This window comes from Hydra vulgaris, chromosome 09, assembly GCF_038396675.1.
Source record: "Hydra vulgaris chromosome 09, alternate assembly HydraT2T_AEP".
NCBI classification, from domain to species: domain Eukaryota; kingdom Metazoa; phylum Cnidaria; class Hydrozoa; order Anthoathecata; family Hydridae; genus Hydra; species Hydra vulgaris.
The window spans coordinates 49,850,952-49,872,631 of NC_088928.1; the positions used below are offsets into that span (position 1 = coordinate 49,850,952).

Genomic DNA, 21,680 nt, shown 5'->3' on the forward strand with positions numbered 1-21,680 from the left:
TATTCCGAAATGGGGCAGGTTGGGGCAGCTAACTTTTTTAGTTCGTTATAGAATGATACAAACTCTCTTTAAAAAAAGAATCAGCTTCGCGAAGGAAGTCAAAGGTAAAAAGTCCTAGCACTATAAAAATCAGTTTAAACTCGTTACAATTGCATTTTTTAAATGCATTTCTTACAACGTGTATAAATCCATAATTCAAATATTTTCATAATTTAAGATAAAGTTATCTATTATCTTTGTATATATAGAAAATTAAATTGAAAGGTTTTGTATTTAGGGAGAAAATCAAGATTTAAAAACGATAAAATTTTAAGGATAAAAAAAAGCTGTTTTCGGTCACTTTCAAACATAAATTAACGTTTAAATCTTTTATTTAAGTACTTTTTTTTTATATTGTTATAATCATAAGAAACTGGAGTAAATAGTTAGCTAATATTATTATTTAAATTGCGCTACTCAAAAAACTGTATTTTGGCCAAATTTTAAGTGTTTCTAAATCACTGTGCATACCCGGAATACTGATCGAAAGATTACGAAAACTTTTTTTGATGTTGATGTTGATGTTTTGATGCTGATGTTGATGATGTATTTCAATTGCGCATCATGGTGAACAGACGTGTTTTTATTGCTTCAAAAATAAATAAAAAATTAAAATAAAATGGATATTAAGATGATTTCAGATTTACTAGAGAAACAAAAAAAAGATATTTTAGAAGAAACGAGGAAGCTTTTGAAAGATCACGACAAAGTATTCGCATCTATAACTGCAGCAAATATGAAAATTCTTACTGAGCGGCTAGATATGAATGAAAAAGTCGTAAGCGAAAACTCATATAAAATTAATAACATTGCAATGGGTTTAGATGAAACGAATAAAAAAGTTATATCACTTGTATCTGATTGCAGTGATATTATGAAATCTATCCAAACTAACGATGAGATTATTTCGAATAACTTTGAAGTTGTAAAGAAAAAAACAAAAGAGTTAAGCAATAAAATTAAAGACAATAGCGAAATACTGAAAATAAAGAATAAGCTTAGAGAAATCGAAGATCGTTCACGAAGGAACAACCTCAGAATAGAAGGCCTGAAAGAAAGCGAAAACGAAAATTGGAGTGTAAGCGAATCTAAGGTACAAAAGATGTTTGAAGATACACTTGGTTTAAAAAGTATACAAATCGAGAGGGCTCACAGGACAGAATTTAGAAACACACACAAAACTCGCCCAATAGTTGTTAAGCTACTAAACTATAAAGACAAAGTAGAAATTTTAAAACAGGCGAAAAATTTAAAAGGAAAAAATATATTTACATAAACGAAGACTACTGCGCCGTAAAAAACTACAATTATAAGAAACGAGCTTCGAGAACAACTGAAAAAAGAACGAGAAGGCGGAAAATATGCGGTTATATCGTACGATAAACTAATCATTCGCGAATGGACTCCCAAAGAAAAGTAAATGTTTTTTATTTGTTATTTTATTGTTTAAATTCTTATTTTAAAATGGAAACTAATTTATTATCTAATTTTAATGCAAAAAATTACACATCCAATAATAATGGCAATAATAATGACATAAATAAACTTAAAGTTTTCCTAAGAAACAAAAATATACTTTTCGAAAATAACCCTGAATTAAACATTAGTTTTTTTAAGGATGGGGATGGAGAGGAAAATATAAGCCCTTATTATTACAACTCGAACATTTCAACGCTCATTGGCAACATTGATGTTAATGCACTATCCATTCTGCATCTAAATATAAGGAGTATACAAAAAAACTTTGATAAATTTAAAGAATTTTTGTTTAGCGTTAAAATAAAATTTCAAATTATATGTCTAACAGAAACATGGTGCAGGAATAATGAAATCGAAAATAACTCTAACTTTCAACTTAATAATTATAAAGTTTTTCATCAAATAAGAGGATCTGAAAAAATAGGAGGTGGAGTGTGCATTTTCATACATAACTCTTTAGATTTTAAACTGCGTAAAGAAATGTGCTCAATAACAAAGGATTTTGAGTTACTAACCGTTGAGGTCTTAAACGATGCCATCAAAAACGTAATTCTGCACGTCATATATAGACCGCCTTCAGGTAATATAAAAGCATTTAGCAAACACTTTAAAAGTTTAATTACAAAAAAAGATACTTATGGCAAGCTAATTTATTGTGTAGGCGATCTCAATTTAGATTTTCTCGATTATGAAAATAATAAAAACGTCAGAAATCTTACTAATATTATATTTCAAAATGGTTTTATTCCAACAATTAATAAACCAACTCGCATAACTAAAAATAGTGCTACACTGATCGATCAAATCATCATAAACAATTTCAAAAACATAAAAGTTAAGACTGGAATTTTTGTCACTGATATATCAGACCACTTTCCGGTTTTTATAATTTCACAAAAAAGCATCAATAAAATATCAGAAAAAAAAGAAATTAAAAAGCGAATAATTAATGATACATCCACTATGACTTTTATGAATCTGTTATCCACAACAAACTGGGAAACTATTTTAAAAACTAAAAATGCTCAGGAAGCTTATAATATTTTTCATTGCATATTTCAAGACCACTATAATGAAGCTTTCCCAATTATTAGTAAATTAATCAAAACCAAATCCTATCAGAATCCCTGGATAACGGCGGGAATAATAAAGTCATCACAAAAAAAAAAACGTTTGTACGAAAAATTTATAAAAAAAAGAACTTACAAAAATGAAACAAAATATAAAAATTACAAACGTCTTTTCGAGACAGTTATAAAGTATTCGAAAAAACAGTATTATACCAACCAATTACATAACTGCAAAAATGATGCACAAAAAATGTGGCGCATAATGAAAGAAGTAGAATAGGAAAAAAAAACATAAGCGCTAATGAACTTCCCAAAAAACTCATTATAAATAATTGTGAAATTACTAATGAAACGTTAATTTCTAATTCTTTCAATCATGAGTTTGTTAATACAGGCCCGAGTTTGGCTTCCAAAGTAAAAAACAGCAAAACTAGCTTCGAGTCATAATTGACCTCTAATAATGATCTCATGGAAAATAATAAGTTATCTGAGCAAGAACTACTTGATGCTGTAAATTTACTAAAATCAAATAAAGGTAATGGAGTTGATGATGTAAGTTAAATAAAGGTAATGGAGTTGATGTAAGTAGCAATATAATAATTAAATCAATATTTTATTTAAAAACTCCGCTTTTGCAGATTTTCAGTCTTTCTTTAGAACAAGGTATCTTTCCTGACAAACTAAAAGTGGCCAGGGTGATACCAGTTCTAAAATCTGGAGATGCAACTTGTGTCGCAAATTACAGACCTATTTCAATACTACCATGTTTTTCAAAAATACTAGAACATATTATGTATAAAAGATTGTACCATTTCTTAGATATTAATAACATCCTCTATAATAAACAATTCGGATTCAAAAACGGTCACTCCACTGATCAGGCAATTGCCTATCTTGTTCACGATATTCTGAAATCTTTTGATGAAAATAAATATACTTTAGGCGTGTTTATTGATCTCAGTAAGGCTTTTGACACTGTAAATCATAATATTTTGTTAACCAAACTAAAAAACTATGGTATTAAACACTCGAACTTTAAATGGTTTAAAAGCTACCTGTCAAATAGACAGCAATACATTTCTCATGATTGCAGTAAAACTAACAATATGAATATAACTTGTGGAGTACCTCAAGGCTCTATATTAGGACCGCTCTTATTTCTAATATATATCAACGACTTAAGTAAATCTTGTAATATATTAGACTCAATCTTGTTTGCAGATGATACTAATCTATTTTATGCTCACAATGACATAAAAATCTTATTTAAAACTGTAAACACTGAACTTCAATATCTTTCTAAATGGTTTAGAGCAAACAAATTATCTCTTAATGTAATAAAAACAAAATATACTTTTTTCCATCGCTATCATGAAAGAGACAAAATTCCATTAAAACTTCCAAATCTTTGTATTAACAATTATGAAATAAAAAGAGAGGTATCATTAAAATTTCTAGGCGCACTCCTGGACGAAAATGTAACTTGGAGATGTCAGATAAAATATATTGAAGGTAAAATATCAAGAAACATCGGCATGCTATATAGGGCAAAACCATTTTTAAATCTAAGTTGTTTAAAACTCTTATATTTCTCCTTTATTCATTCCTATCTTAATTACGCTAGCATTGCATGGTGTAGTACCAATAAAAATAAATTGAAAAAACTCTTTAATATGCAAAAACATGCTATCAGAATTATATCCAATAAAAGCCGCTATACACCCTCTCGACCCTTATTTATTAACTTAAATATACTAAATATTTACCAAATAAATATTTATCATCTCCTAATTTTTATGTTCAAAATTAATAAAAGTATCATTCCAAAAAATATTTAACCCGTTATTCAAAATAAAGGAAAACAAATATCTAACTAGATATTCAAATAACAGATATATACAGCCCAAAAGTTATTATGCAGCAACTGATTTTTCAATTTCAATAAGAGGACCAAAGGCATGGAATAAAATACTTTCAACTGAACTTAAAACTCTAACAATGCTTAATGAGTTTAAGACAAAACTAAGACAGCTATTAATAAAGAATGATTTACCACAAAACTATTTCTGAAATTACATTATGATTTATCTATCAAATACATGAAAAGTATATTAATTTTAGAAAAAGACTGAGTTAAATTTATTTATATCCTAATATATATATTTTTATTGTTTTTGTTTTTTGCCAAGCCTATAGCGCTTCTAGCTAATTTTTCACTTTTTTATTTTTTTTTAATTTTTTTATTAATAGATGTTTTATTTATTATTTTACCACTTTTGTACATTTGTTTATTTTATAAATTTAACGAAGTTTCTTATTTTAAAATTAAACTTTATATTTACGGAATTTATAAAGGGGCTTGGTGATAAGAAATATTAGTCTTCTTCTCGCCCCTGCTATATTTATATTTTGTTAGTAAATTACGGAATGTATATTTTTAAACGGCAAAAAAAAAAAAAAAAAAAAAAAAAAAATTTTTGAGAAAAAGAATTTTTAAACATGGAGCAAACACCAAACTTTGTATGTTTATACTTATATCAAATAAAAACACTTTGCTAAAACCTACTGTGATTGGAGCCAGGTAACACAAAAACCCTAATACTTGTGTCACCTTCAACCCTAAATATGAGGACAAAAATTTACTGAGATTTGCAATTATTCTTAACTAAATTTGTATTCATCGATAGGTTTCAAATTTCATCAGATAATATTTAAGTGCTTGAAAATTACGACCGTTTAAAATTTTTAAACCCGCCAAAATGAGGGGGTTATAAGCTTCACATACTCATAACTTTCGAACAAAGATTATTTGATCCCTGCGATCAGCCTAGTAATAAGATCTATTGTGCATCTTTTATCAGTTTGCGTACGTTTATCTGATGTCTTTCTTGGAAAATATTTCTAGTGCGTTTGTTTGATGTATAGAAAATATTTCTAGCCTTATTAGGTCTAATTATTAACCTTTTAGAGCCTATATGATAATCATATTTTAAATATACTTTTAACTTAATTGTGACCTAAATAACTACTTCCTGAAGTGATAAAAAAATTTTCCTAAACAATCTAAAACACATTAGCGTTCCCAAGTGGAAGCGCTACTGTAATTTTAGTCTTTTTATGTTTTTAATACATAAAAATTTTAGTTAGATTTTTACAACAACTATAGTTGTTGTATATACTGAAAAAAAAAGTTATTTTCAAATTTTTGAAGTTCACTTTTGAAGAGACAACTGAAATGGAACGTCAAAACTCGAAGTGTTTGTAATAAATTTAAAAAACATATTGTTTATTTTGCAAATGTTACCAAGTTTGATATAAATAAGCTATTATCATTCAAATTAAAGATAACAATGCGTAATTATGAAAATATAAAATATAAATAAATAAAAATGATAGCTATAATCTTAGAGCGAATATGTCCAACACATATAAACTGCCTCGGATAATAAACAAATATTCAGAGTACAGCATTCTATATCGAGGTCCAAAAGTATGGAATACTTTTCAAAAAGGATTCAAAGGTACGGTAAATTCGTTAAGTTCATTCAAGTTTTTAACAAAAAAAGAAATTTTTAAAATATAAGAAACGTTTTTGGTTAATGATACTTTGAATAATTTCTCATAAATCTGTTTTTGTTTTATTTCTACTTTTGTTGGTTGCTTATCAATTTTATTAGCGAATTACGCGTTTTATTACGATATTTTATTGAAATTTTATTACGCATATTGTAACATATTACGATATTTTTTTGAAATCTTGTTATAGGGGCTCTATGAAAAGATTGTGATAACGTACTGTCATCCTCATCTTCTTTGAGCCCCTATCTGTTTTACTTATTTTATTTATTGAAATTTTATATTACGAAGTTGTAAAATCTTATATTATATTAAAACAGAGAAAGAAAGAAAGAAAAAAAAAAAAAATAAATAAATAAATTTAAAAATTTAAATTTTAAATATAAATTTAATTTAAAAATCGTTTTGTAAGGTTTTGTTATAGAAGCGTTACGCGGAAAAAAGAAAATTCGGTCACTATAAAAAAACAAAAAGATCAAGTAAAATAGGCATCATTTTGAAAACATAGGTCGTTTAAAAATTATAATACATAAGTTTATGCAAAATGTTTACATTGTTTTTCTACGCGATTTACACAATTTTAAAATACAAAGTAAAAAAAAAGCAGCCAGCAAGAGATTTTTTGCTGATGAAAAACTCACTAGATGCAGATGGCTTAGAAAAAAGAAGAGGAATGCTTTTAAAACTTTTTGTATGTTTTTGGTTTTTGCACAAAACATAATAGAACAGCTCATCAAACACTAATGAACTCTATCCACTCATCAGGTCCACCATCTAGCGTTAGAGGAGCAAAACATGGAAGTAAACTTGCAATGTTTCAACTGAGAAGTAAAACAAACAAAAAGAAAATCAATAAAGTGTATTATTAACTCTTATTCATTAGGAAATTGAATTTTTTATCCATTAATTAGTACTTAGCGGCTGACATATTGCTTGGCGTTCTGTCTCAACAGCATAAATTAGTGTTATTATTATTTAAGTACGTTTATGTGTCAAGAAGAAAAAAATTATACATGTTAAAACTCTTAGAAATTAAAATTACATACAAAGTTCAAAATTTGAGATAAATTCCCTCGCCTTTTCCTTTATTCGCAGTTTTTTGATACAAGTTAATAATATTGTAAAAACCAAATATACTTTTATAAGTGAAATGAACATTGTTGTTAATAAAACCATGATTTTTTTGTTGTTGTGGTTATTAAGATGCTCTTTGAAGACCTTAATAGACGGTCTTCTTTTTTTTTTTTTTAGTTAATTCACCTCCACAGGGCCGCTGCGTGGAGAAGCGAGTTGGGCGCGGTACTTCTAGGGACGTGGTGGGGATCGAACTCCAAACCACTCGATTTTTAAGCGAGCGCTTCACCACTACACCACTACCGTCTTATCACAAAGCATCGTGGAAGATCATTTAAATAGAAGTTCACGCCCCCTTTGCCAAAGTCACTTATTGGGTAAGAGCCGGCGTTTGAACTGCTTGGTTATGAGCCAGAACTCTAACCACTTGTTATTTATTTATTTATTATTTTATATATAATGCTTTTTTATAAGTGTTATTTCATTTAATAATAATTTCATTTGAAAATAAATATGTAGCGAAAATATATAATAATATAAAATATAATAATAATACACTTTATAAAATAAATATACACCGAAAATATATAACATGGTCACGATTCTAGCAAATATAGCGGCTGTAGAAGGTATGTTCTCGTTTTGCGAACGTTCTCATCTATATCCATTTATACCTTTGTACTCTTTATAATCAACCTACTTTTAAATAATGGCAAACAAATTCTTCTTAAGAAAAGTAAAGGATTTATTGGAAATTCATGAAAATACGATAATAAAAATCTTTAATATTATAAAAGGTGAAAACAAAGAATTAAAACGTGAACTTAATGAGACAAATAAAACTATCGAGTTTGTTAGTGAGCAATACGAAACAATAAAAGAAACATTAAATAATACGATAAAAAACGCACAGGGTCAATTAAATCAAAAAATAATATTTAAACGAAGAAAATGAAGCACTAAAGAATAAAATTGGTGAGTTAAAAGACCGAAGTGGAAGAAATAACTTGCGATTTGAGGGTATTGAGGAAACCGAAGGCGAAAATTTGGGAGAAAAGTGAAGAATTGGTTAAGAATCTACTGAGAGAAAAACTGGATATTAAAGAAAGTATACAAATCGAAAGAGTGCATCGTGCTGGAAGAAAAGAACCAGCGTAGAAATGTTGTCAAGTTTCTCAATTTTAAAGGTCGTGAAAACGTTCTCGAAAAATGCAAAAAAAATGAAATTGTGGAAGGAAAACATGTATATAAACGAAGATTTCAGCGAGCGGACAACTAGTTCCGCAAACAACTTTTCCGACAAGCAAAAGATCTACGAGCATCAAGTAATTTTGCTAAAGTTGTGTACAATAAAATAATCAATAAGCCATCTTAAAACAAAGTATTATTTATAACAGATATTTTTTAATTATTATTATAACGATTATTTATAACAGAATAAAAAAAGTAAATATTAATAAAAAATAAATTCGAAAAATAATAATAATTTTGAAAATGCTTTTAAATTTTTTCAAATTAATGATTTTAAATCGGATGAAGAATCTGATCCAGACATAAATTACTTTAACGAAATTAATTTGCCTAAATTAGTAAGCACTTATTTTTAACCAAATGAAGTTAGTAACTTTATAGGAGTGGATAATAAAAGTGATTATTTTAATGTCATTCACATGAATATTAGAAGTTGAAAAAAGAATTTGAAAATTTAATTTACAAAACCAACAACTGTTTTAAAGGGACTTGTGTAACCAAAATTTGGTGTTTTAAAATAGATTTTAAATGAAATTCTAATCTCCAGGTTTTAAAGAGATTTTTTTTTAAAACGAATGAAAAATAGGTGCGGAGGAGAAGTACTTTTTTATATGAAAGAAAATATTTTCTATAAAGTTAGAAGCGATATGAGTGTTTCTGATTCAGATCAAGAGATCTTAACAATTGAACTAATAAACAAAAATTCTAAAAACATTTTAATTAGCTGATGCTATAGGCCACCAACTGGAAGAACAGAAAATCTTGGTAAATTTTTGAAATATAATCTAATAGAAAAAACTAGTCAAGCGAAAAAAAAATATATTTTTTTATTTTGGGGGGCTTCAACTTGAATTGTTTTAAGTATAGTAAAAACCAAAACATAAAAACATTTAATAACAATTTATTTGAAATGGGAACCATACTAATAATAGATAGACCGACTAGAATTACAAACCATTCGTCGACTTTAATTGATAATATATTAACCGCAGACTATTTTAATAAATCTTTAAATCAAAAAATGATAAAAAATGATGCTTCTGATCATTTTCCGATATTTTTTTCTATTAAATCAGATTATCAAATAAAAAAACGAGTGTAGAATGACAATAAAAAAGCGAATTGTTAACAATTGTAACTTAAAAGTATTCAAAAATCAATTTTACAGCAAGACTGGAATCACATTAACTTTAATGATAACATAAGCATTACCTATAACCATAGATATATAAATTACTGGATACGGCATAGGCAGAAATAATTGAAGCCGGGCAAACTTTACCTTTATGACGTAGAGTGAGGCAGAAAAATATAGTTTAATCAGCGTATATATTGAACAATGTTTACAATTTAATTTCAAGTTATATTTTGTATTGCATAAAAACAATAACTTCGAAGAAATTTTAAATTCATTTATGGTTTATATATATTTTAATTACAGATGATCTAAATAAAATAAATCTTAGTTATAAGATTTTAAAAATCTACAAAAAAAAAAAGAAAAAGCTTTTCAAATACTCAATATTAGTATAATACCTATTAGTTTAAAACTGCAATGCAAATAAAAGTTTTATTAAAATAATATGAATTACCTAACTAACTTGTATATGGTTGTATAATGCAAGATTTATATAGAGTTTTAAGAGACTAATATTGAATATAAAATTATACATCTATATTTATGTATAATATATTTATTTATAATATACATATATATTTATGTACAATATATTTAAAGATTTAGTACTTTTTTTTAATTGGTTAATTCGTGCAGTGCTTTTGGGTGTACAGCTAGATCTGCTAAAGGGGTTTCCAGAAGTTTTCATAGGTATTAATTTAGTATCTATATAAATTAAATGTTTTTTGATTTTAAAGATTCAATAGAAATTTAATATATTGATTTTAAAAGACAAACACTGTATGTATAATGAATCCTAGCTATCCATTTTTAAATAGATTTCCAGTGAATCCAGATAAAAGAGCAGCATGGAATCTTGCAACAAAACGAAAGAATTTTGTCCCCTCTTCCGCTAGTTTTATTTGTTCAGATCATTTTTCTAAAAATTGCTTTGAAAGCAAAACATCAGGTTACTGTTTGAGAAAATATCTGAAACCTGATGCAATACCAACAATTTTTGATTTTCCAAAACATTTTAGAACAACCACTAGTAAAATTCGAAAAGCACCAACAGAAAGAATGCTGAAAAAACAGATAAAGAAAGAAAAAAATGACACAGTTTTTGAGAATACTTATGAAGAAAAGGTAATTAGTACAAATAAAAAAATTAGAGTAAAAGATTGCATGGAGACTGATTCAGACAATCTGCAAACTGTCAACAAGAAGTTGTCATTTGTATTAAATGTTTATAAATTACAGAAAAAACGTATCAGATATGTAATGCAACAAAAGCGCAGACTCAAAAAAAAAGTTGCAAAACTTCAAAATGTGATAAATGAATTACAAGAAAAACGTTTAATTAGTGATGAAGCCACAGCAACTTTAAATCGTCTTAATCGTGGTGTTAAAGATTTAATTCAAAGAGAACTGAAATCCAAAAGCAAATTAAAATACTCTCCATCATTGCGAACTTTTGCATTAACATTGCATTTTTATTCAGCAAAAGCATATGATTATGTCAGACAGTCCTTCAATACTTGTCTTCCTCACCCAGACACTTTGAGAAAATAGTATAGTAGTATTAATGGACAGCCAGGCTTTACTCATGAAGCATTCCAAATTTTAAAATTGAAAAATAATGAAAAAATAATGAAATAATTGAAAAATCTACCAAAAAAATTGTATGCAGTTTGATGATGGACGAAATGTCAGTTCGAAAGCAAATTGATTGGGATAGGCATACATCCTATGGCTTTGTTAATTATGGAACAGGATTTAACGGTGACAGTGTTGGTGTTGCTAAAGAAGCTTTTGTTTTATTGTTAGTTGCTGTTAATGGACATTGGAAAATCCCAATAGCTTATTTCTTAACAGATGGACTTAATTCAAAAGAGAAAGCAAACATTATTTCTGAATGTCTCATTAAAGTTCATGAAACTGGAGTTCAAGTTATTTCTTTAACTTTTGATGGTACAGCTGCAAATTTATCTATGATAAAAATTCTTGGTGCTGGCTATAGTGATATAAAAAATCTTAAACCGTACTTTAAACATCCAGTAAGTGAAGAACCAGTATTTTTAATTCTTGATGCTTGCCATATGTTATAATTAGTTAGAAATTGCTTTGGTGAAAAGAAATTGCTAAAAGACAATAACAATGGTATTATTAATTATGCTTTCATTGAACTATTGTATGAGCTTCAATCAAAAGAAGGGATTCATGCTGCTAATAAACTGAAAAAACACCATATTGAATGGAAACAACAAAAAATGAAAGTGAAATTGGCAGCACAAACCTTAAGTCAAAGTGTTGCAGATGCTCTTGATTTTTGTGCAAACAAGTTAAAATTAAAAGAGTTTCAAGATTGTGGACCAACTATCAATTTTATTCAGCTTATAGACAAAAGTTTTGATTTATTAAACAGTCGGAATTTTATTGGTAAAAATTATAAAGCTCTTATCTCTTTAAGCAATTTGGAACACTGTACAAATTATGTCAATATGGTATGTCAGTACTTGTTCACTTTGTCAGACATTGCTGATAACTTAATTTATAAAACAAACCGAAAAACTAGCTTCATTGGATTTATGTTTAGCCTCCAATCAGTAATTCAACTTAGCCGATACTTGATTTTAACTCCAGAAAGCCAATTTAAATTCTTGTTGACATACAAACTGCGTCAAGATCATATTGAAATGTTCTTTAGTGCTGTTAGAAGTCAAGGTGGTTTCAATAACAATCCATCAGCAAAACAGTTTATGACAACATATCGACGTTTGTTGGTACATCACTCATTACGAAACATAAAAACTGGTAATTGTTTAGCTCAGGATGCTACAGAAATACTTTCTGTAACAAAAGGAATTGTGAATCATCAAGAATGTAAATTAAATGACAATGATTCAACTGTGTTTATAGCTAATGAGGATTTTACACCAGTAAGTATTATGGAACCATCCCAATTGTCTGAATATTCCGAAGAAGTAGTGAAGTATATAGGTGGATTTGTTAGTCGAAAACTAAGAAGATCTATTAAATGTAAAGCCTGTTCTGCATCTCTAACGGATGATAATTCACAAAGTTTACTTGTTGATCAAAAAAGCAGAGGTGGTCTACTTCATCCATCAAAAGATGTTATTGTAATTTGTTCTTTTGTTGAAAAGTTTATAAGACAAAGCATTCCAGACAAATCAAAAATCAAAGAACTACAACTTTTTATGGAATCTATTCCACATTTAAAATTAACTATCCGCCGTCATTTATTTTCTAAAGCAATTTTTAAAGGACTTACAAGTCACATTCAGGAACTCCCAGTGGAAGATAATCATTTGGTTAAACTGATCAATTTGATTATAGAGGCCTATTTAGATAAACGTTTATACCATGTCTCATCCTGTGCAACAAGTTATATACAAGGAACACAAGTTCGAAACAAACTAACTAAACTTGTGTTGTTCAAAAATCAGTGAAAGAAATTAATATCCACATTATATATATATATATATATATATATATATATATATATATATATATATATATATATATATATATATATATATATATATATATATATATATATATATATATATATATACTATAAAATAACATATAGTATTTTTATTTTAGGAAAAACACTGAAAAAATACCTTGATCCAACAAAATAAGTACTTTGTCAATGCACGATATTCCAAACATGTATTTTATACATAAATATAGGTATATATTATAATAAATATAATATAAATAGATATAGATGTATATAAAAATGATTAGTTAGTCTTCAGAAAACATTATTTTTTGAAACCAAATTAATATTCAATAAAAGTATAACGTTAAAATTTAGACTGTATATTTTATTTGCTAGTACAACTTCACTTTAAATAGCTCATCAAATCTTCAGGTGCTGCTGATAAATTGTTAATAGCCTCAAGTCATGAGCCTAATAATTAAAATTATACAAATTCTCTTGAAACTTATTAATATATATTACTTTTAATAAACTTTTTGTAATAGTAATATGATTTACAATATATATATTATTTACATATTACTTTTATTAAACGACTATTTACGAATTGTTTTGCCTCACTCTACGTCACTTTTTCAACGATAGCTCGGCTTCAAAATATTTTCCAAAATTATATGGTCAGGCATGCCTATGCCGTATCCAGTAATTTATATATCTAAGCCTATAACACATTTCTTTAAACTTTTTTTAAAATCTATGACGCTAATTTCCCAATATGTGAAATAAATCTCAAGGCCAAAGACATATTATTTCCTTGGATAACTAAGAGACTAAAAAAGTCTTCAAAACTAAAACAAAAGTTGTATAATAAATACTTAAAAAACAAAATCTAAAAAACAAACAAAATTACAAAAACTACAACGCGGTCTTTTAAGAGTGGCAAGTTATTATACGCAAGCGCATTAAAACTTTCAAAAGTTTAGAATTTAATGATGGCTACGGTCTTTAGTTACGAAAATATTTATTTAATAACAACCATATATTTATAATTTTAGGCATTAATAAATATCTAAATCTTATTCTTTGAATAAAATTATTATTCGGATTAATTAGTTTATTGATATTAGAATGATATTAATAAGAAGGAAAACTTCTCAGTTTTTTATTTGAAATCATTATGTATTTGGCTAAAATTTGGCCTCATTGGTTTACTTTTTTGCAATTCATTAAAAAAATTTCTGAGCGTTAAAACTTAAATTTTTTTTTTTTTAATTTTAGAATAAAATGTTTTTAATTTGTTTCCTTTTTCTGCTTGTTGGATTCAATTTTTTTTAATGTCAAAGCATAACTCTACTATCACTAGTTTTTAAAACCCTAGTTTTTATTTTTATGTTAAACATGTAAGTAAAATTACTGTATACACATATATTTTTGAATATGTACTATAATATAGTAAAGTATAAATTATATTATTTTATACTGAATAGCTCGAATAAATTTATGATGTAAATTTATCCATTTAAACAACAATATAGATGCTATTTCGATATTCTTCTCTGCATGTTTTATTTTATCCTCCAATTTTAATGTTTTCGAGCTTAAAAAAATCATAATTATTGTTGTTGTGTTTATGTATCAAGTAAATATTTTGTATAATTAATTAGTACAATACGTGTTTACATATATCATTTGTGTAAGTACTTATTATACTGTTGTCATTTTTTAATCTTTTGTTTAATTAAGTTTATAAACTTAATTAAACAAAACTTGTGTGTACATGTATGTACGTATATTTATATATATGTGTGTGTGTGTGTGTGTGTGTATGTATGTACAAGTGCATGCATATATGTTATATATACATGTATGTTATATATACATATATGTTATATATATATATCTCGAGGGTATACTGCCAGAATGCACTAAGTCATTTTTTGTTGGTTTTGAGTTAAGTCAACATAAACACTCATTATTAAATGCTTTATCACTTCCAAAACGCACCAGACCATATATTCTATATAATACCAAGTTATTGATCATTCTCAAATATACAATGGGAATATATACCATTGCATGAAAAATTTTTTTTTCATGCAACTGCCATTATCTCAAAACAATGAAAAATGACTTAGTGCGTTCAAGGAGTATACCCTCGATATATATGTATAGGTACGTGGACTGATTTTTTAAATTAGATTAAATACTAGAACGCTATATATCATTAGAAAAATACAGTATTTTAAAGGTGAAAAAATTATGAAAACTGGACAATTCAATAAAAATTTATGACGTTTCTAGTAGCAAATTTTCGATATATGGATTTCTTGATAAAACTGGTCAAAAAAATTTTTTTTTTCACATAAATTGTTATAACTTTGCCAATTCAAATATCTATAACTTGGTATCAAAAGATAGATGTAAAAAAAGGGCTGTAATTTCTGAGTAAAAGGCGCATCCAGGGATACGGAGGGGGTGCTAATCTACCACCTACACCTCACAAAAATACACTTTTTTTCAAAAAAGAGTGCTTTTTTTTTTAAATTATAAATATTTATATACAAAAAGTTGTTATTATTTTATTCCACATCACTAGCGAATATTACAATCTCAAAGTCGGTTGTTGGGTTGTGGTAAGGTTTAACACACCCTATCAAAATTTCATTCTTTTAAATATTTCAATCTTTACTAAAACGAATTCTAGTATAAAAAATAAAAAATATATTTCAATACTTGGAAAAATAGTAACTAGTGGTGTATAAATTGCCTTTATGAAAGGGGGCGTAAGCCACCCCCTTCCGCCCCGTACCTAAAAAAAAAATTTTAATGAGAATTTAACAAGAAAAGTTTTAAAACGTTTTTTTAAACACAGATAAAATAGTATCAAAAACTATTTTACCACATTACAAGATGTATCAGAGTATCCATTTTGTCATGTAAAGGGAAAGCTACCCACTGCAACCTAAAAAACACACAAAAACAGCAAGTCTTTTGAAATAAAAAAAGTAATTAGCTAAAGTCTTGGTTTTTAGTAAATTATTTTATGTTTTGAATTCCATTTATGAACAAAACTTGCTGTACCTAATTGCAACCACAAAATTTGCAGTACCCATTTGCAAGCCACAAAACTTGCTGTACCTAATTGCAAGCCACAAAACTTGTGGTACCCATTTGCAAGTCACAAAACTTGCTGTATTTGTTTGCAAGCCACAAAACTTGCTGTATTTGTTTGCAAGCCACAAAACTTGTTGTAGGATAGACCTGATATGTGAACTCTAAATGCAAAGAAATCATAAACATTTATATTAGTTAAGATTTGAAAGCATTATGAAACATTTTATATAAACCCTTACATTAAAAAAATTAAAAACTTCTACTAAGAATTTGTTTATTTAAATAGAATATTTTTATAAAATATAAATAAGCATTAAGGTTTATCAAAAACAAAGAACAATCAAAAAAGAAACATTTCAATTTATACATTTACCTGGAGAAGATTGTGCTGCAGGAACTAAAAGTAAAAAAAAAAGATGTAAACCACAAAAATAAAATGAAATTGGGATTGAATCTATAGTATAATTTTAATGAGATAGACTATGCACTGCTAATAAAGATATAGTTTTTTAACATACCAACCATACCAGTTGTAGATACAGCTAAAAATTAAAAAAAGAAATTAACAAAATAAATGAACTTTTTGGGCAAATCAAAACACTGCTGAAAAAATAATTAGTTTTCAAACTTACTACTTGTGACAGATGTAGATGTAACTAAAGGTAAAAAAGGATGTCAATCAACCAAAAAAAATATTTGATTTAGGCATTAAATTAATAGAGATTAAAAAGTAATAGCTTTTAAACATACTGTGGCAGATGTAGATGAACCAACAAAAAGACAAATAAAAAAAGTTGAAAATGGGATTAAATCAATACACTGCTGAAAAAGAATTGACTTTTAAACTTACCAACTGTATCAGATGTAGATGGAACTAAAAACAAAAATGATGTTTTCCAAAAAAAATGATATTGGCAATATTCACAAATTAAAAAATTTACAAATTAAAAAATAATAGCTTTTAAATTTACTAATCACAGTCATTGAAGAAATGACTTAAGATAAAAAATATATGAATTAAACCAAAGCATACATCTTTAAATTTTTACTTATATAAACATAACCGAAATTGCAATATACAAACCTACCAGTGGAAGGCTGAGTTGATTGGACTAAAATTAACAAGAAAATTGTATATCAAAATAAACAAAACACCTTAAATTTGACTGCAGTAAGTGAATAAGTAACAACAATCAGATAAATTCTGCATAATGTGCAACAACTTTATTGACTAAGTATATAATGAAAACATAATTACACAAGTGACATTAGGAAAGGTTGTATAATGATTTAAACAATAACAAAAGATAAAGTATTCTACAACAAGTAAATGTTAAAAGTCAATAAAAATGATATCTTTTGTATTAATATACTTTTAAAGCATCAACATGTTTATTTCATTATGAATAACACCAAAAATTATGTTATTTATGTACTTACGGAATCTCAAAAACTGATGAAACAATAAGCCTGCATCTAAACAAGAAGGAAACATTAGAAATGTTTGTGTAATGATTTAAACAATAATCCTAAGACTAAGTATTATACAATAGATAAACGATAAAAGATTAACATATTAACTGTACTCAATGTAGATAAAGCTAAAAAAAGATTTAAAGAACAAGTTTTCACCAACAAATTTATACACAAAAAAATAGTTTTCAAATTTACCAACCATAGCAGATGGTGACAAAGCTTAAGGTAAAAAAATTAACCAAAAAAACTTTGATTTTGGCATTAACTCTATACAGAGCTGAAAAAAATTTTATTTTTGAACTTACCAAATGTGGCACTGCCACTGGCAGATGTTGATGAAACCAAAATAAAATAAAAAGGTGTCATCAAATAAATTAAAAAAATAGGATTAAACTTATAGTATAGTTTTAAAAAATAAGAGTAGAAACACCTAATAAAAAAATAGTTATTTAACTTACCAACTGCGTCAGATGACAATGAAGCTAAAATTAAAAAAGGTGTAATTTAAAAAAAAAACATTTTTGGCAACAAATCCAACAAAACAAATCCAATAAAACAATTTTGTAATGAACAAAAAAAAGTAATGATGTAAATAACAAATAAAACCAAAGATGCGAATACCGAAAATCAGGTGCTATTTAAAAAAAAAGTCTTGAATAGCTTTAATCTAGTCAATAATTTTTAAAAGTTTAACAAAAAAATACACTTGTAAAAGTAATAAACAATAGAATTATTATGAAAAAATATACGAACTTACTATCTGTTTGATTAGCCAAGTCATAAATATTTTTCATTTTTTTAATTACTAACAATCTAAGTGAAACAACATGCAATAAATATTTTTTTAAAGTTAAAAAATCCCTTCCCCCAACCCCACCTCGGCTATTTTCGGAAAATAAGGTACCAAAAGTGTTTAACTGATTTAAATATCTGATACATAATATTTTTTTATGAAATTTAGTAGGTGCAAAGGAAATGCATGCAGAAACTTATTCAAAAAATCAAAAAAGCTGAATAAAGATTCCTTCGACAATAATTAAGCAAGTAAACATCAGCATAACTTTCATGAGCAAAATACTCAAAAAAAAAGGTATGACAATCATACATAAAAGTAAAACAAAAAACAAGCTTTACATAAAAGAAACACAAAAAACAAGCTTTACATAAAAGAAACACAAAAAACAAGCGTTACAAGTAACACAAAATATATAAAAGTAACACAAAAAAAAACTTCTTCTTTCCGAATATATACTGTGTAAATATGTTTCTAAAAAAAACACAACAAAAAAACGTTTGCCTAACCATACTAAAAAAAAACGAGACAGGAAATACATTAATAAAATGGAAAAAACAGAAATTAGGTACCAAAAGTGCAAAACTGATTTAACCATCTGCTACATTATATTTTTCGATAAAATTTAATAACTTATGTAAAAATTTAAAAAAGTGGAATAAAGAGTCCTTTGACAAGAATTTGACAAATAATCACCAACCTATTTTTCATGATTCAAATGCTCAAAAAAATGGTATGACAATCGTACATAAAAATAACACAAAAAACAAGCTTAACTCTTCTTCTTTCCAAAAATATACTATGTGTATATATGTTTCTAAAAAAAAATACATTAGCCTTAGGCTACCTAAAAAAAAAACATCAAAAAAACGAGTCACAGAATTTTAGCATGAAATTCGGTTCCATAAATCGTTATTTCCACATACTTAATATATATATACGTACATACATACATACAATATGTATGTATATATATATATATATATATATTTGTATATATACATATATATATCTATATATCTCTATATATATCTTTATCTCTTTTTCTCTTTCTCTCTCTCTCTCTCTCTCTCTCTCTATATATATATATATATATATATATATATATATATATATATATATATATATATATATATATATATATATGTATTATGTATATACAAGGCCCAAAATTTTAATATTATTTGAATTCAAAATCTTCTGAATCTTGTGTAATATTATTGTGTTTTACTTCATTGCATATTATGATAACAGTTGAATAATGGTCATTTTCCTTGTTTCAGCCATGATATATCAAAGGAAGCTATACAGCAATTTTTATTCTCTTGTAAATTATTTTAATTAAATACATTTTTGTTGTAGTTGTTATTTTTTGCTAACTGAATTAATTATAATATAGTTTAAACTGAAATTAAAACAGAACATAAAATTTAAACAGAAAAAAACTTATCAGCTTATCAACTCCAGATTATTTTGATGCATGGTATCTTCTATTAATAAAAAGTAATTTGATCCTTGGTATTTTTTGGTTTTTGATCCATGGTATCTAATAGTATTTTATCTAAGAGTATGTTTTGTTCAAAAGGGTTATATTGCATATATGTTCTTCAAACTTTGATATTCCACCTGCTGCAATGAACTCTACATTCGAAACTATAAACACCTGTACAATAAAAATTTAATCAATATTTTCAATCTATTTGATTTCATAACCACATTTTGATATATGACATGAAATGATTAGATAGTGACCATAGATATGATAATGACATTTGTTTAAAATTGTTGCAACGAATGTTGGAATCAATAACATTTTCTGTCCTTGTTTTAAAAATAAAAGAAGATATAATCTCAACAGTTAAAACATTTATTTGTGAGCAGCAAAGTGACCCAAGCAAAAAGAACAAACTATTAATTAATGGTTTTTAGAAAGAAAGTTGAATTTTTTTAAATATTTTTGTACTTAACTAGATAGTAGTAGGTACAGATTACTAAAAGACTGGAAAAGGAATTTTAACTTAATAATTTAATTTAAATTTTAACTTTTTTGTTTTTTTGCCTGTATATCATGTAAAGTATTACTCATTTGCTACCTCAGTGACTAATAAAATTAGAAAGTAATAAATAAGAATTTGAAAGATTACAATATATACAACATATTAATAAAATTAAAGATACATCTAAGGTGGATCTCCTCTCAGGTATATGAAAAATTTAAAAAGAACTTTTGGTTAAGCAAAGTTTATCATTGGTTCACAACTTTAAAACTGAATTTTAAACTATAGATCTTTTACAAGTATACTTTAATGAAACATAAACACCTTAATTTTTATAGAGAAAATAATTTCTAAGACATAGCAAAGTACTTTATTTAAACCAAATTGAAGTTATTCTTATAATAAAGTTAATAAAAACATAAAAAGTTAATTTTGGAAAACAATAGAATTATCAGGTAAAACAGCTAAGGTCAGCTCAAACAATTAACAAGAAGACTTTCAAAACTATATTTACATTATATTAAAGTATGTTTTATTGTTTATATATATTTTTTATATTGAGATACTCTTTTTCTCTTTGCAAAACAGGCTACATAAAATAATTTACCTTCCGACAGATTTCAGTATAAAAAACCAACTGGGAAGTTGACAATGTTAAAGAAAAACAAATAAGTAATTGCGAGTGTAAATTTTTTTATTTATTCAACTATAAAATGATTAGGTTTTATATATCTACTGCAATATTAGTGTTTTAAATCAAGTAAAGGTTGTTAATAATTAACAATCTTAATTAACAGTTAATTTATTACAAATTTAGCACAAAATATTAGGTATGTTACATGAAATTTTTTAATTGATCAAATAATAGATGGTTATATATCTTTGGAAAGAGCTTTATTACAGTATTTTAAAAGTGAAAAAGTTATCAAAATCAAACGATTTAACAAAAAATTATAACGTTTTAAACACCGATTTTTGATATATGGATTTGTTGAAGAAACTGTGGTCAAAAAAATACTTTTCTTAACTAAAATTAATATAAATTTGTCAATTATTTTTTAAACACCAATAAATTGGTATCAAAAGATAGCATAAGAGTGGGCTACAAATTCATGTTGGTTTCTAGCCACCGGGCGTATATGGGAGGCTAGATGGGGAACCAAACCAACACCTACACCGCCAATTAAATCAGAACCAATTATTATAATTTTTAAAGCTGATTGAA

The 21,680-nt window shown here is 26.4% G+C and overlaps 2 protein-coding genes across 8 annotated transcripts; one reads left to right on the top strand and one right to left on the bottom strand.

Annotated features, from left to right (window-relative positions):
- Positions 1-10,416: 10,416 nt before the first annotated feature.
- On the top strand, positions 10,417-11,178 carry LOC136085547 (THAP domain-containing protein 1-like). The gene has a single exon (XM_065806862.1). It carries the CDS (start codon positions 10,417-10,419, stop codon positions 11,176-11,178), a length of 762 nt encoding a protein of 253 aa, XP_065662934.1.
- A 4,354-nt stretch (positions 11,179-15,532) lies between these two features.
- On the bottom strand, positions 15,533-21,163 carry LOC136084850 (uncharacterized). 7 transcript variants are annotated; one of them, XR_010640902.1, is made up of 13 exons: positions 21,063-21,163; positions 18,423-18,478; positions 18,124-18,147; positions 17,971-18,006; positions 17,630-17,665; positions 17,278-17,301; positions 17,040-17,063; positions 16,822-16,845; positions 16,708-16,731; positions 16,563-16,586; positions 16,157-16,350; positions 15,975-16,037; positions 15,533-15,775 (listed from the first exon to the last, which is right to left on the bottom strand). XR_010640902.1 is itself a non-coding variant. In XM_065805974.1 (11 exons), the coding sequence occupies exons 2-11, from the start codon at positions 18,457-18,459 to the stop codon at positions 16,214-16,216; spliced, it is 381 nt and encodes a 126-aa protein (XP_065662046.1). In that variant the 5' UTR covers positions 18,460-18,478; positions 21,063-21,163; the 3' UTR covers positions 15,533-16,213. The 7 variants fall into 7 exon arrangements, 2 of the variants coding, with proteins under 2 accessions (XP_065662046.1, XP_065662045.1); XR_010640901.1 differs by having other exon boundaries at positions 15,533-15,884; XR_010640899.1 differs by having other exon boundaries at positions 15,533-16,037.
- Between the last annotated feature and the right edge of the window lie 517 nt (positions 21,164-21,680).